Source organism: Papio anubis, chromosome 9 (genome assembly GCF_008728515.1).
Source record: "Papio anubis isolate 15944 chromosome 9, Panubis1.0, whole genome shotgun sequence".
NCBI classification, from domain to species: domain Eukaryota; kingdom Metazoa; phylum Chordata; class Mammalia; order Primates; family Cercopithecidae; genus Papio; species Papio anubis.
The window spans coordinates 37,212,437-37,227,446 of NC_044984.1; the positions used below are offsets into that span (position 1 = coordinate 37,212,437).

At 41.7% G+C, this 15,010-nt stretch overlaps 1 protein-coding gene across 5 annotated transcripts in view; it reads right to left on the reverse strand.

Moving 5' to 3' along the window:
* Positions 1–1,309: 1,309 nt before the first annotated feature.
* Positions 1,310–15,010, reverse strand: part of PRICKLE1 (prickle planar cell polarity protein 1) — a 124,707-nt gene continuing 111,006 nt past the window's right edge. For all 5 annotated transcript variants that reach the window (XM_003906217.3, XM_009180535.4, XM_003906218.5 and 2 more), the window contains 7 exons: positions 11,712–11,891; positions 9,567–9,680; positions 8,762–8,899; positions 7,934–8,137; positions 5,510–5,696; positions 3,720–4,583; positions 1,310–3,615 (listed from right to left, as the gene is read on the reverse strand). In XM_003906217.3, coding sequence (XP_003906266.2) covers positions 2,759–3,615; positions 3,720–4,583; positions 5,510–5,696; positions 7,934–8,137; positions 8,762–8,899; positions 9,567–9,680; positions 11,712–11,843 — 2,496 coding nt within the window. In that variant the 5' untranslated portion in view covers positions 11,844–11,891 and the 3' untranslated portion in view covers positions 1,310–2,758. The remainder of the gene's footprint in view (positions 3,616–3,719; positions 4,584–5,509; positions 5,697–7,933; positions 8,138–8,761; positions 8,900–9,566; positions 9,681–11,711; positions 11,892–15,010) is intronic.

Genomic DNA, 15,010 nt, shown 5'->3' on the forward strand with positions numbered 1-15,010 from the left:
CTACTCGTGAGGCTGAGACAGGAGAATTGCTTGAACCCGGGTGGCGGAGGTTACTGCGAGCTGAGATCGTGCCGATGCACTCCAGCCTGGGCAACAGGAGTGAAACTCCATCTCAAAAAAAAAAAAAAAAAAAAAAAAAAAAGAAAAAGTTACATTACTATTGTGAATAAGTATCTCTGCACTTCCTTAAGCCTTTTGCAGGCTATGTAACCCTTATGTTTTGAGAATGTATCTGAAAAGTGAGGGCAGTACCTTCACCTTATACCTGCATTTCTCCAGGCTAAGTATCACCTGTTTACTATTATCCATCCTTTATAAGCAACATATTGCAACAGTCTTTTCTAAAAGGATGCCCACTCGTGGCAGCACAGGTTCTGAAAATTTCTTCAAAATCAAGAAATCTGCTAATACATTGAGAAGTTGTGATGGAACACTCTCATTTATATTAATGTAAATCAGGAGAATTTCTTTTGGAGAAAAATTGGCAATATCCATCAGTCTTAAATACATAACCTTGTCCCAGTAACTACACTGCTCCCAATTTATGTGCACATGTGGCCAGTGTAGCATAATGTATGAGGAAAGTCAACTCCATCATTAAGAGATTGGTTAAAGATATTCCAAAAGCAGGCTATTAAGCAGTTACTGAAAGAATGGGTAGACCTATATGCACTAGTGTGAAATGTCCACATGTAAAGGGAAAAAAAGCAAGTTACAGCACATATAGGTCACTACCACTTTTAAGAGAGACATTTATACGAATGTGCTTTGAATGTCTGAAGGAGACACTAGAACTGGGTAAGATTGGTTATTTCTAGGGAGAGGAACTGGGGATCTGCGATGAAGAATGGAAAGGAGATGCTGTCTCTGACTTTTGCCCTATTTGAATTTTTTTGTGATGTGTATGCACTTCCTTTTCATTGCTGATGGTTTTTTAAAGGCACCAGACCAGGGACTGTAAGTTACTGAGTAAAGAACTCGCACACCGTTGGTGCTTTTCTGAAGGGGATCTGTGTAGCCCAGATACAAACCCTTGCGTGGGAAGGCTGTCCACCTACTGCTGGTTTACCCGTTGGACTTGTGTCTGTCCTCCCTAAGGCCAAATTTTCCCCACTCCAGTCTATATGGAAAAAATAATGCCTCTGTGTCTGAAGCCCTATTTCTGGCCTACAAGTGGGGCGTGTGGACACACGAGACAAATGGAGGTCTGTTAATGGTAGAACAACTGCCAAATAAATCATGCCTGAACACAGGCACAAAATGGAAGTTATCTGGATACATTTGCAAATATTTATATTCAGAAAGGTAGTTTTGTTATTTATTAAGCGTTTATTTTAAATGCCTCCCCAAAGGTCCTGGATGCCACTAGAACCTTTAGTTAGGACTGAGATGTATATGCAAGAATGGCACATATCAAAATATCTGCTCATTAGTTCAGATCCAACATAAGTTTTCCTTGAACCAGAAACTCATATTAACTTAAAGCACCCAATGGCACAGCATCCTCTAATTTAAAGATTTTAAAACAAAAACATAACCAGAAGACCCAGTTTCCAAAATTGCTGTTAAAGGCCAACAAATTAGCGGGAGGGAAGGAATAAAAAGGAATAACCTCTCTTAAAGTAACAAATCTACAAAGTCCTCTGCCACAAAAGCAGATCTTTGTCATTTCCCATGAGATAATCATCACCTTGCTGAAAATGAGAAAGGCACCCTCCGCAGGCAGGGGGAAAAAACCCACTCACTGAAACAGCTTCTACTTGTTTTTACCATATATTCCAGGGGTTATGTGTGGGGGGCTGTTTTTACATTTATACAGTTTACATTGCTTGACCCATAAATAACACTTGGAAGATTAACAGGGCCATACTTGTAGAGTATTTACATAGCCCCACCATGCATACAGAGCCTTTTTTAATATTTGGGAAAAAAAAATCAAAAAAATTGAATTTTCCATCACTAAGCAATATAAATTTGACCATCTACATTTATAAACCCTGACTAAAATACAAGCAATCAGTTCATCCATAAATTCTGGTTCCCTAGCAAATCTAGCACTGCAGCGTAACAAACAGCTTACAATTCAGGGATATAAAAATATCAGTTTTAAAATCTGAACTGTACAGTATATACATTAATATTTGCACCGTTAAATTAGGAATACACTTAAGTCTATGAAATACTAAGTTATAAATAGCAATGTTTTTTGTTTTTTTTTTCAATCTGTAGCTGGCGCTGATACAATACAATGTTTACCTGGCCAAAGAGGGTTGGAAGGGACAAGTTGGCCTCACAATAAGATGCACAGTGTTAGCTAGGTCATCGTGACTGGCATGCCTCACACCAAGACGGACTACCAAGACCTGAACCGACCTGACTTACGTAAATGACAAACACTATTGCTTTACAAAGGTGGCTGGAGTTCTCCATCTTCTAAAATCAACACCCACATCCAATCCCCTTGAGACAGCATCTTGAGTATTCCCTTGAGGACTGGAAACCAAAGCAGCTGTATCGATCTGTAACGCACCCGATAGGCACAAGATGTCAGGTCCACCTGGCACCATCCAAGGAGGGTAAATTGGAGAAATCACACCTTTCAAATGTTAATCTGACACGTAAACAGCAATTGGGTTCTCATTTACATGGGCAAAGGAAGCACTTTAAACTATTTTCACAACTTTCCTATGGAAGAAAAGGATACGATTCAGATGATTAATGGCTAAGTTTTAAACAAATGCTCTCCATCACTACTTGGTTAAGAAATAATACAATTTTTGCCCTTATGTCCCTTTTTCTTCTTGGATTTTGTTGTCCTCTGACCAAACTGAGGGGTGGGAAGTGCAGACGGTGGACTAGAAAGGTCATCTGTATAGTAGGCAAATCTCTGTGGCCGGGGTTGAGGGATTGGTTGTCCAAGAAAATATCCTTCTTCTTCCGAGTCGGAAGAGGAGGAAGAGGAAGAACACCAGGAATCATCATCCTCGCCATAGAGTCCCAGAAACCGATTCATTCCTGGGTTCTGCAGGCCGTAATCGGAAGTGGCATGGGCGTACTGTCCATAAAGATCAGCATTCTGGATGTATGCTTGGATCTCCCGGGCACTTTTATTCTGTATAAATTTCTCATAGTTATCGGGGGTGTACAGCCTCAGTCTGTCCTTGGGAGAGTATTTTCTTTCTGTAACAAGATTCAGGGCATTGTCGGAGCGCGACTTTCTACTTCTCCTGCGGCGGTGGTGATGAGACCTGGATCCCCTCTCTTCAAAATGGTAGACGCGTCTCCGAGTCCTTTCACTCATCGGAGGCTGCCGGATTTCAATGTCATAGTTCCCATTGTCGATGACATCATCGGAAAACTTGACCTGCTGTGGTCTGGACTGAGACTTGGACCTTCTGAGCACTGGCAGATGTACTGGTTTCTCTTCAGGCAGGATTTTCTCTGGACACAACTCTGAACTTAGACTCTTTAAGGACTCTGCACTCCTGTGCAGCATGGAAGAGTTCAAAGTTCCCATATTGCTCATCTTCTCACAATCTTCTGTTTCCATCTCCTCAAAATTTTGCAGCGAATATAATGATGGCCTTGGCTTGGTTTCTCCATCCACCGAAGCCCCTAGAAGAGAGACCAAAACAAGATGTGTTTCTCAATCATCCTAATATTCCACAATAATTAGCAGCTCCTTTTTTCAAATACCCCATAATCCCTAGATTACGTACCTGTGATATTGGACAATGCCAAAGAATCCATCGAATCCCGAACACTTTGCTCTGGTTTCAGGTCTGACAGACACTCCAGGGAATCTTCATACCACTGTGTTTCATCATGATTATACCCTGAAGCCCCATGGTCCAGATCCAATTCCTGGAGCCTTCTACTGCTTGCAGGGCCTGGGTGGCTGCCATAAGCAGAATCACCCAGGCCATCTTGTGACTGTGCCCAGTACATATCAGACTGGTATTTTTTACTTGCAAGGCTCTGGTTATTTTGCTTTAACTCGGTCTGATTTTTAACCATGTTATCAGATATCCAGTGCTCACTGGCTCGAATATCCATCTCGTTGGGCTGTGGCTGAAAGAGGCTTTTATCACCAAACTTGAGGAGGAGCTGCGTCATATAATCTTCATGATCAGCCCATTCTTCAGGGTCTTCTGGAGTTTCATGCTCTACTCTGCCTTTCCAAAATTCTTCACTGGCAAAACTTGTTCCTTGCCTGGAGAGACTCAGATCATCCAATTTTCGAGAGAGGGTGTCATCGGCATTGCCTGAGAGGCCAGGAAACTTGTAGTTCAGAGCGGGCGATAAGAGGAGAGACTGTCTACACTGATCTGCTGACCGGCTGCTCTTGCCCATTCGGACACTTCTTCGGGAGTCTCTTGATCGAGCTGACTGAAATGCAGAGTCGGAAGAATCAGAGGCATGGACGTCTTCACCGAGACTGCACGTTTTTGAGCAGTAAATCTGACCCTGTTTGGGAAGGAAGGGACATCCCAACAAAGAGGCTTTACACTGGGCACAAGAAAAGCATGCTTCTGTGGCGTGCCAGTGCTGCCCGTCATAGGTCATCTGCGCATGGTCCACACCTGTTTTGAAAAGGACAGAATAAATAAGTTATGGTTTAATGCCTGACACAAGGTATAAGGAAGAAATGAAGAAAATAAAGATTATGGGTATGGGGAGCCGTGTGGGTGACACAGGTACAATTAATCCCCATTCTTTGTGGATTCTGTATTTGTGAATTTGCCTACTCATAAAAATTTATTCACAACCCCCAAACTAATATTGGCAACACTTTCATGGTCATTCACAGATGTGCAAAGTGGTAAAAATATGAATTGAACCAACACGCACTGATCCAGGAGATGCTCCAGCCTTTTGTTTCAGCTCTCATATTGTAGACAAGTGTTGTATTCCTGATCTATCTACTGCCATGTTTTCCGCGTTTTTGTGCTTTTTGTTGGTGAGTTTGCTGTTTAAAATGACCCCAAGTGTAATGCTGACACTGCTGAAATGCTGTCATGTTCCTAAGGGCAAGAAGGCTGTGATGTGCCTTATGGAGAAAAGACGTATTACATAAGCTCCTAATCTTGAGTATGGTACTACTGGCTGTGAATTCAATATTAATGCATCAACAATGTACATTCAATAAAGCAGTGGCTTTAAGCAAAAACACACATGAAACAAGATTATGCACTGATGGGTTGATGAAACTGCTGTGCCCAGAGGCTCACAGGAACCTAACCCTGTATTCCCCCACGAGCAACGGTTCAGTGTTCACTAATCCAGCGTTCGCAGTAACTTCACAGAACACAACTACTGTGAATAACAAGAATCGACTCTCTGTTCATTTGTCAGATTTCATCAGCTGGAACATTTAAGATCTGTACATTTCACTGTATGTAAATTATATCTCAACTTTAAAAAACAGAAAAGAAAAAATAAGACTGTGGATAATTCTAGACAGACTAATGGCTAGGTGACAGGGCAGACGGGCTGGCTGTGGACTTACCAATATGTTCCCCACAGGTTTCACAGTACTCCGCATAGAGAGACTCAAAACAGCCACAGCAGAAGGGGCGGCCATCCTTCATGATATACCTCTGTCCTCCCAGGACCGTTTCACACTCAAGGCAGCAGAAGTGCTTCATGTGCCAATGGCGACCCTCAGCTTCTGTGCACTCATCAGCAAAAATTATCTTCAAAAAGAAACGTGAAACCAGAGAATGAAAGAAAATCATTAGGAACTATTTTAAAGGCCAAGTAACTGCATGTTTTTTGGGCAATGGACAGACACTGGCTCTTAAAAAAATCAAATAGCTAACCTTGTTTCTTAGAGTCACAAGCTTAAATCTAACTTGATTTAGCTACAAACTAGAGCATAAATTGACAGTACTGAAAAAAGAAACTAAATAATAAATACTTGCTTCAACTTGACAAAACAGAATTCTATATTGGAAGTAATTCACTGGGTCATATTTTTGCTCCCCAATAACATTTCCTTGGCATAATCTGGCAAAGAACACATTAACACGGAAATACTTTAGTGAAATAATTTGGTGTTTCAGTAGAAAGAAAAGTCATAAAAATGTCTGTGGACTCAACACAGTTATAGCTACACAGATGCTGGAATTGAGTGAACAGCATTTGTGTTGATAATGCTTTATTTGACCTGGTGGCCATCCCCAGATTAAGGACTCTTTATTTTTTTGAGACAGGGTCTCACTTGTAGCCCAGGCTGGAGCACAGTGGCACAATCATAGCTCACTGCAGCCTCAGACTCCTGGGCTTGAACGATCCTCCCACCTCCGCCTCCTGAGTAGCTGGGACCACGAGGGCACAACCACCATGCCCAGCTAATTTGAAAAACATTTTGGGACAGAAATGGGGTCTCACCATGGGGTCCAGGCTGGTTCTTTTATTTTTACTTATTTATTTTTATTTTTATTTTTTTGAGATGGAGTCTCGCTCTGTCACCACACTGGAGTGCAGTGGCATGACCTCAGCTCACTGCAACCTCCGCCTCCTGGGTTCAAGCAATTCTCCTGCCTGAGCTTCCTGAGTAGCTGGGACTACAGGCACCCGCCACCATGCCCAGCTAATTTTTGCATTTTTAGTAGAGACAGGGTTTCACCATGTTGGCCAGGATGGTCTCTATCTCTTGATCTCATGATCCGCCCGCCTTGGCCTCCCAAAGTGCTGGGATTACAGGCATGAGCCACCGAGCCCGGCAGGTTCTTCTATTTTTGGTTTCCAAAATATGTTCAGTGGAGCACGGTGGCTCACCCCGGTATTCCCAGCATTTTGGGAGGCCGAGGCAGTCGAATCTCTTGGGGTCAGGAATTCGAGACCAGCCTGGCCAACATGGTGAAGCCCGCCTCTGCTAAAAATACAAAAAAATTTAGCTGGGCGTGGTAGCAGGCACCTGTAATCCCAGCTACTCGGGAGGCTGAGGTGCAAGAATCACTTGAACACGGGAAGCGGAGGTTGCCATGAGCCGAGACTGCACCACGGCACTCCAGCCTGGGCAACAGAGAGCAACTCCATCTCAAAAAAATTAAAAAAACAAAACAAAACCAAGACCAAAACCAAAATATGTTCAAATAGAACATTGTTGAAAAAAAGTATCAAATAAATGAATGTATACAAATAAAAACAAAGTTTATTGTCACACATGGAAGGAGACTAAGATACAACGAGTAAATGCAATGAGGCACCCTGGATTGATCTTGGATAAGAAAAGGAACATTTGTTACAAAACTAGGAAAATCTAAACAAAGACTATGGTTTAGTTAATGGTATTATACTGATGATAATTTCCTAGTTTCGATACATATATTATGGTTATGTAAGATGTTAGCATCAGGGCAAGCTGGGAGAAGGGCATGCAGGACCTCTCTGTAATAGCTTTGCAATTCTTCTGTAAATCTAAAATTATTTTAAAATAAAAAGCTAAAGGGAAGAAAATTTTTCCTTTCAAGCCATCATCCATTCCCACCTTCCCCCAGGGTAACTACTACTAATTTGGTATTTGTCTTTCCATACCTTTTCTGAGTATAAACAAATACATGTATCATACTGTTTTTTAAATCCTTAACCAAAAAAGACCATCTACTACATGTTCTTCTGCAACTTGTATTTTCTCACAACGCACTGAAGATACAATGCTTATCAAAGTACAAAGACATCTGCTTCCCTTTCTACTAGGTAGGTGCAAAAGTAATTGCGGTTTTGACCATTATGGCAAAAAACCGCAATTACTTTTGCACCAACCAAATATAGATTACTTCATTGTATGAATGTACAGGATTATCTTTAAAACATGCACACAGAACAAAATCCAGGAAATTTTAATATTTTGCTTAGATGTAAACAGTGGAATATTGGCTTCATCTAAGCTTATTTTTCCCAGTGTGAAAGGCTGAACTTTTTTTACCTCGTCACATGCCGAGCACCGTGGTTTGAGCAGTTCTGCATGGTGCCTGCCACAGTGAATTTTTCCATCCTGATAAAAATAGATGAGGTCGACCAGCAGCTCATTGCACGTGAAGCAGACAAAACAGGATGGGTGCCAGCACACGCCAGGGCCCGCGCGGGAGGCGAACACTGCAACTTCACCTCCATTTATCTTCAACCCACACTACAAACAAATGGGTTTGAATGTAAAAGGATCATTTTTTAAAGACGGGATTCTCAGGCTTTCTTACTTTAGGATAAATCTCGAATTTGTAAGGAATGTGTTTATTTTTGCCACCTCTGTTAAGTGATTAAATAGCTCTTTAATGCTGGATTACTGGTGATTCTCCACTGTAAGGCATGTGTCTCAGACATACTACGACTGTTTCTAAGGACGGTGTAATGTGATTCACACAAATAGTGGTTTTCCTGTGCCAGCCTCCTGCTGGATACATTTCCTACTCTGAGAACTGCCAGCAAATATCTGAATGTCTTCATTATGTTTCTGCCTCTTTTGAATACGAGATGTATCCTAGCACCTACCTCCATGCCAGGATCCTACCAAAGGCAGGATTTCACCCAATGTTTGCACAAGGGTGACTGACTCCTGCTGTCATACACAGCAGTGTAGCTAGTTACAAATATGAAACATGAACTGCTATTTAATAAAAAGCCAGGCTGTCTTCCTCTCACTTTTTGGAGGCTTTCAGGGCCCACACCTCTGCTAGATAGTTAGTCGATAACCCCTAACTATCCACCCCATCCGCATCACTGCCACAAGCTACACATAGGAGAAGGGGCTGCCCACCTGCTCACACACAGCATGCATGACTGCTCTGGACAGAAGCTTAATTGTTCCTCTTCCCAGTGCTTCTTTCTTCCGCTGAGCACTGAACACCTGCAATTCTTTTTTCTCCTCTTCACTCAAAGACTGGCAATACCGCACCTTCACAGAAAGCAAAACAGAAACACCACACTGAGTGCACAGTCTTTCTCACCAGTTCTCTACTTCCAGAGTTAGGGTTTCAGGAAATAACATAGTAAGTTTAGCTCGCCTGTGTCACACCTCCACGATTTTAAAATGACACCATATCCGAATTTTACAGCCTCTCTAGAAAAAGGGAAATGCAGCGTGAAGGAATAGTCTTTTTTTTTTTTTTTTTTTTAAATAAGAAATGTTTAATTGAAAACCCTTATCAGCACAGACATTTAAAAAAAAATAGGACATTAACCTTTCCACAAAAGGTTTAAACTTGTTAACTGCCACTTTTACTCTCCATTCTACATGCACTCAACTCAACTGCAGGCCTGAATGACCATAAAGCATTCACTCTGGATGCAGGGGCAGGGAAATCTCCGGCATTTGTAGGTTCCTGATCATTGGTGGGTGGCTGCAAACACTATAAAAACCAACGTGTGTTAAGTTGATTACACTGATACTCTTTTCTCTCTTCTCTCAAAGAATGGAAAGCTGTATTCTCTGGCCAAATTTTAACTAAAGAAAGGCAAAAGAGAGCCCTCACCAGTGAGGATTTGGGGTTTATGAGCAGCATCTCAATGCTTCTCATGCATTTTTTTCTTTTTTCTAATTAGCCTTCTTCCGGCTATTTTACCTCATTATCATGTGGTGGTAACTGGTACAAAAGCTGTTTAATCCGATGCTTCTCTCCAGGGCTGTTAACGTAAGGAACCTTTTCCTCTGGTAAGCAAGCAAAATAGAGCTGGATCTGCATAAGAGACAGTGAGAATGGCATCAGCATACAGAACTGAGCATTTCAGCTCACTTAATCTTTCAAAGTTACCTTTCCCTAGGTACAGGGTTTGGCGTCTTGTAGCTAATGAGAAGACCAGCTGAGCCAACTCAGCAGAACTGCAAACCTTCAGATAACTAGCACCCAGCTGCTAAATTGCTCTTCAGGAATGTAATTTGTAGTGAAAATTAGGGACATCATAAATTATGCACCATAAAATATGCACATTTAAGACTACTCTTCCTGGTGCTGTGGCTCACGCCTGTCATCCCAGCACTCTGGGAGGCCGAGGTGGGTGGATCACCTGAGGTCAGGAGTTTGAGACCAGCCTGGCCAACGTGGTGAAACCCTGTCTCTACTAAAACTACAAAAATTAGCTGGGCGTGGTGGTGCACACCTGTAATCCTAGCTACTCGGGAGGCTGAGGCAGGAGAATCGCTTGAACCCAGGAGGCGGAGGTGGCAGTGAGCCGAGATCACGCCACTGCACTCCAGCCTGGGGGACAGAGGAAGACTCCATCTCAAAAAAAAAAAAAAAAAAAAAAAAAGACTACTCTTCCTCAGCCAATCTTCCAATGGGTCAGCTAAGAGATCAGCAAGAGAGAGAGTCCTGGGTGAATTCTGCAAATTACCACACAGACTATGTGACATGGCCCCAAATCCACCCAGTACACAAACACACTGAATTTGCTCTCTGAATTTTACACATCACAAAGACAAAAGCTGTTTAGCTAAATGTTGTAAACTCTTCTTTATCAGGTGCTCTCAAACATCAGCTTTCTTTGCTTCCATGTATGCTATTTTCTGAATACCTGAAGTCAGTCTCCCCAGGGAAATTGGAGAGAAGCCATATTGAGCTGTACTTTGCTCATTCTGAAAGGAAAACTTAATTTCTGCCTGTTTGTGTTCTGATATCTTTAAAGGAACATCCCTTAATGAGTACTGCAAAGGATACTGCAGAGCTGAGAAGGAATAAATGAAAAAAAAAAAGACATGAGACATGAATTTAGGGCCTGTCTACTTCAATACCTTAGTACCACACAAAACCTACCCACCCTAGAAGTAAGAAGGGATTCTCTCTAAGTAGTTTGTCCAAATACTGCTTTTCTAACTGCTTCACCAGTACTCCACCCTCTCCCCATTCTATCAGCTCTAGAAGCTTTTTACAGTTATAAACACTTACTGAATGTCAGCTACATGCGTGCCAGGTACTGTGCTATGCCATGGATAAATAAGGATACCCTATTCTCAAAAAATGTCCCCCCCTACAGGAAACAGAACCCTAACTCAGAAGCAAAGCAACCACACACCCCACTGTCAACTTTATTTTCAAATGATGCCTTTGCTCTTTTAATAATATCACGTGATTTTCAACAAGTTAATCACTGTAAAGATATTGGGAAAAGTAAATAGGCATATAGAATGTTCTCATCTTCCTTAAAATAACAACACAAAGCATAAAATTAACTCTCTAATTTTTTTTCCCAATCTCTGTGGTGTAAGTGACAGGCTCTTTTATATGCAAAGTTATCAAAGGTCCAATGTCTAAGCAGTAACACTTCAGAGGGTTTCTGATAGCTTGCCATCTCGCTTCCAAAGCAAAAGCATTGCTGAGAACTGGCATGGAAACTTTTCTCTTTTCTTGTATTGCCTTTTTGTTGTCACAGAAGTTTTTCAAAAGGTAAATTCCTCTCACTCTCAAGAGGGATTCATCCGAAATACATATAACCAATGCATATGTAGTACTCCGGATTTCATTCATTAGAGCAAAAATGGGATCCTTATGAGGCTTCTGGAACCATGGGTACGACGAGACTGGAAACTTCCATTGAGAAACTAAATATGACCTTCAAAAGTAAAACTTCAAAGCCATACAAAGAAGAATAAGGACTGAGGAGGGTGGTATTCTAGCATCTCAGTGATGTTCTATCCATTTGCAAAATAATGTTCTGAAGTCTGAACTCACACTGAAAAACAAAGAGTAAATATAGGATGATGAAGTTCCTACCTGCTCTGGTCTCAGGCCCGGGGGAACCCAGGCATACTCCTCCAACGCACAGCCAGAGTCATCATCTGATGTGGAACTTCTCTGACAGCCAAAGGCCAGCTTGCTCATTTTGGGCTCCATCTCCAAAGGCATAAAGTTTAAAGCCTGGTTTCTCAGGCACAGGACATCAAACAATGGCTGCTGTGGACAATATAAGAAAAAACAAAGACATCTAAAACCTGAATGCACGTCTCTTACTCTGACCCAGAGCTTTTACTGAATGCTGTTAACACACAGCTGGGCCCAGAGAAAGTAACCAAATTACTACTGTCACCACCCCCCAGCCCCCAGGCCCCGTGAAATTCAAAATTTAGAGCTATATAATTTGGTAGTAGTCCCTTTGCCAGCTCAGAATTTCAGAACATGCCACCAAAGCTAGTTTATTTCCAGGAGCCTTTAAAAGGTGCCTCTCTATAGCCAATTCCTTAGAAAAGTTCTCAAGAAAGTTGATGTGTTGACTTTCCAACTTGCCCACAAATCCTTGTGACATCCTATAAGTTGTAGAAGGAAGTGTCAGGGATCAGGCCATCTGCCTTGCCCACTACTATGCCCCATGAAAAATGGCTCAAGACCCCACTCGGTCCCCCGTATTTCCTAAGCAATTTTTCCAACTGAGGCAGTGCTGCCTTCTGAGAGTGGGTCCTCTCAGCCAAACTGCTTAGGTTTCAGATTTCTAATTATGTTGTGTAAGACACTAAACTGAGTTTACACACAAAATAGAAATAGCACAATTAAATCCTTATACTGCACATTAAATCCTCAAGCCTTTACTAAGGGCTAAAGTCAGCCAGACATTCATCAATGAGCTCCTTCAACAAACAGTCTGAATACAGCACTATGTGAAAATAAAATCCAGCTTGGTGACTGTTAATGTTTAATTGCATCATAAGCAGGCATTCACTGAAAAGTTATGCAGTCAGTGCCTACTATGTGTGAAATGTCATCAGCCTGCTATGGGCAGAGAAAGACGTAAATCCTCCTCTGAATAAAAAGCCTCCTTGGATGAAGGGCTATAAAAGTGTCAAGACAACATTCCCTGCCCTACAACCCAGGACCTTTGCTATTACCGTTTATGTTCTTTGTCTCTTCTGATTCTTAAAAATCATCCCTCATCCCAGGGCACAAAGAAAAAAATAATAGTATCAGAACTTTCAGAACCAGATGGAGAGATGGAGCTTTTTTATACCTGGCCCTTTCACCCACAAAAAAATGGTGTAAAAAAAGAAAATTACATATAATTATCCCAACTCAATCATTTTAGAGAAAACAAGGTTCAGGAAAGTCAAGAGACTTGTCCAAGGTCATATGGCTAAAAGCCAGAGTCTAGTCACACATACACACTGACATGTCAGACTTCCAAAAATTCTTCTGCCTTAATAAACGTTCTTCCATCTCAGGAAGGATGTCAAAAACAAAAAAAAAGTTTTCATTTGCTTAAACAAGTAGGAAAGGCAGTGAAAACCCATACACTTTCAGCCTGAGACTAAGTCATTTTTCAGCAACTATCTCAATTCAACTCTAAATGCTAAGAGTGTTGAAAAATACTACCTATTAAAACCTTTGATTATTGGCCGGGTGAGGTAGCTCACGTCTGTAATCCCAGCACTTTGGGAGGCTGAGGCGGATGGATCACAAGGTCAGGAGTTTGAGCCCAGCCTGGCCAATATAGTGAAGCCCTGTCTCTACTAAAAACACAAAAATTAGCCAGGCGTGGTGGTGGGTGCCTGTAATCCCAGCTACTCAGGAGGCTGAGGCAGGAGAATTGCTTGAAACCAGGAGGCGGAGGTTGCAGTGAGCTGAGATTTTACCCCTGGACTCCAGTCTGGGCGACAGAGCGAGACTCCGTCTCGAAAAAAATAAAATAAAATAAAACCTGATTAAAATATTTGGTTTCTCTTTTATAAATGATAGGACATTGAGAAAATTAACATTGTAACAAATGAAGGGCAAGCGCCTCACAGCTACAATCTATATTAGCAGTAGGAGCAATGCCACACATATATTATTCCAACTAATAAATTTAACTTGCATTCACCCTGAACAAAAAGTGAAGATGACCTCATTTCCTACACTACCATTGGGAGGTTATGACCTTTTAAACAAGGCATCATTTCACACAGGTGCAACTCATTCATGTCTTGACTAAGGAAAGGCTTTCTAAACATAGGCGTATTCCTCTGACTCCTCAATAAAAAAGGATGTGTTAATGAGTCAGAAAATGTCTTGGATATTTTGAAAAAACTACTCCCACATGTCAAAGGAAGGGAACCAGAGGTTAAGAATTTAATTAGTAACTCTAAAACTCCTACCAGGAGCATGAGTGCCTTCAATGCAATTTAACCCAAATCATGAAAGATGAACATCTGCCCCCTGCTAAATCAGGCTAAGTGGGGAGACACTAAGGTATTCGCTCTGCAGACTTACAAAGAACATAAATATTCAATAGAACCTAAAAATTAAATGCCACTGGATTATAAAACAAGAGAAAACATCACAAATTAAGACAAGCCATGGATTTTCCAAGCTAGCACAAAGATACCGATTGCCGAAGATTTGAATTACTTTTACAGCTGTACTCCCTGATTAGCCTTTTGTGAAAAACGTACAGTAAATTACTATCCTAATCAAGGTAAATCAACGTTAGCACGACATGCCACAATCCCACCATCCCCTCCTCCCAATCACCTGGAAGTTCTGGCCACATCTCAAACTTACAATTCCCACAAGTTCATTCCAGCCTTTCAACAAATTACATTGAGGACTGACTGTCATTCATGCACAAAGTAAAGAGTCCAACTGAAGAACCATGAGTGACAATATCCTTTCCATTATAGGCATGGCTTTGTGTTTCATTTGTTAGTAGACAGTTAACTTATTTCTCCATGCCTGGCTGGTACCATTAGTGTTACGGCATTTAATCACTCTATCAAGCAACCCACTGTAAGTGGTGTCTCATTTAACAGATGGGGAAACTGAGCCTCAGAGCCATGTGCCTCAGGGTAAACTGTCCAAGGTCAGTAAGTGGTCTTAGGATCGGTCTTGGCTGTGATCCTAAACCCCTGCAACCCCAAGCTGCCTCCTGTGGGGAGTGCTGATGGAGCCAATTCCCTTTTCTTTAGTGAATCAGCCAAGCTACTGCGCTGCAGACACACAAAATGACACAACTGGAGGGTAGTCCACTTCACCCACAGAAGGCATTTTAAGGATATACAGTCAAAAAGGATTGTAAAAATTCAATGGTCTCATGAGCACTTGGTTCA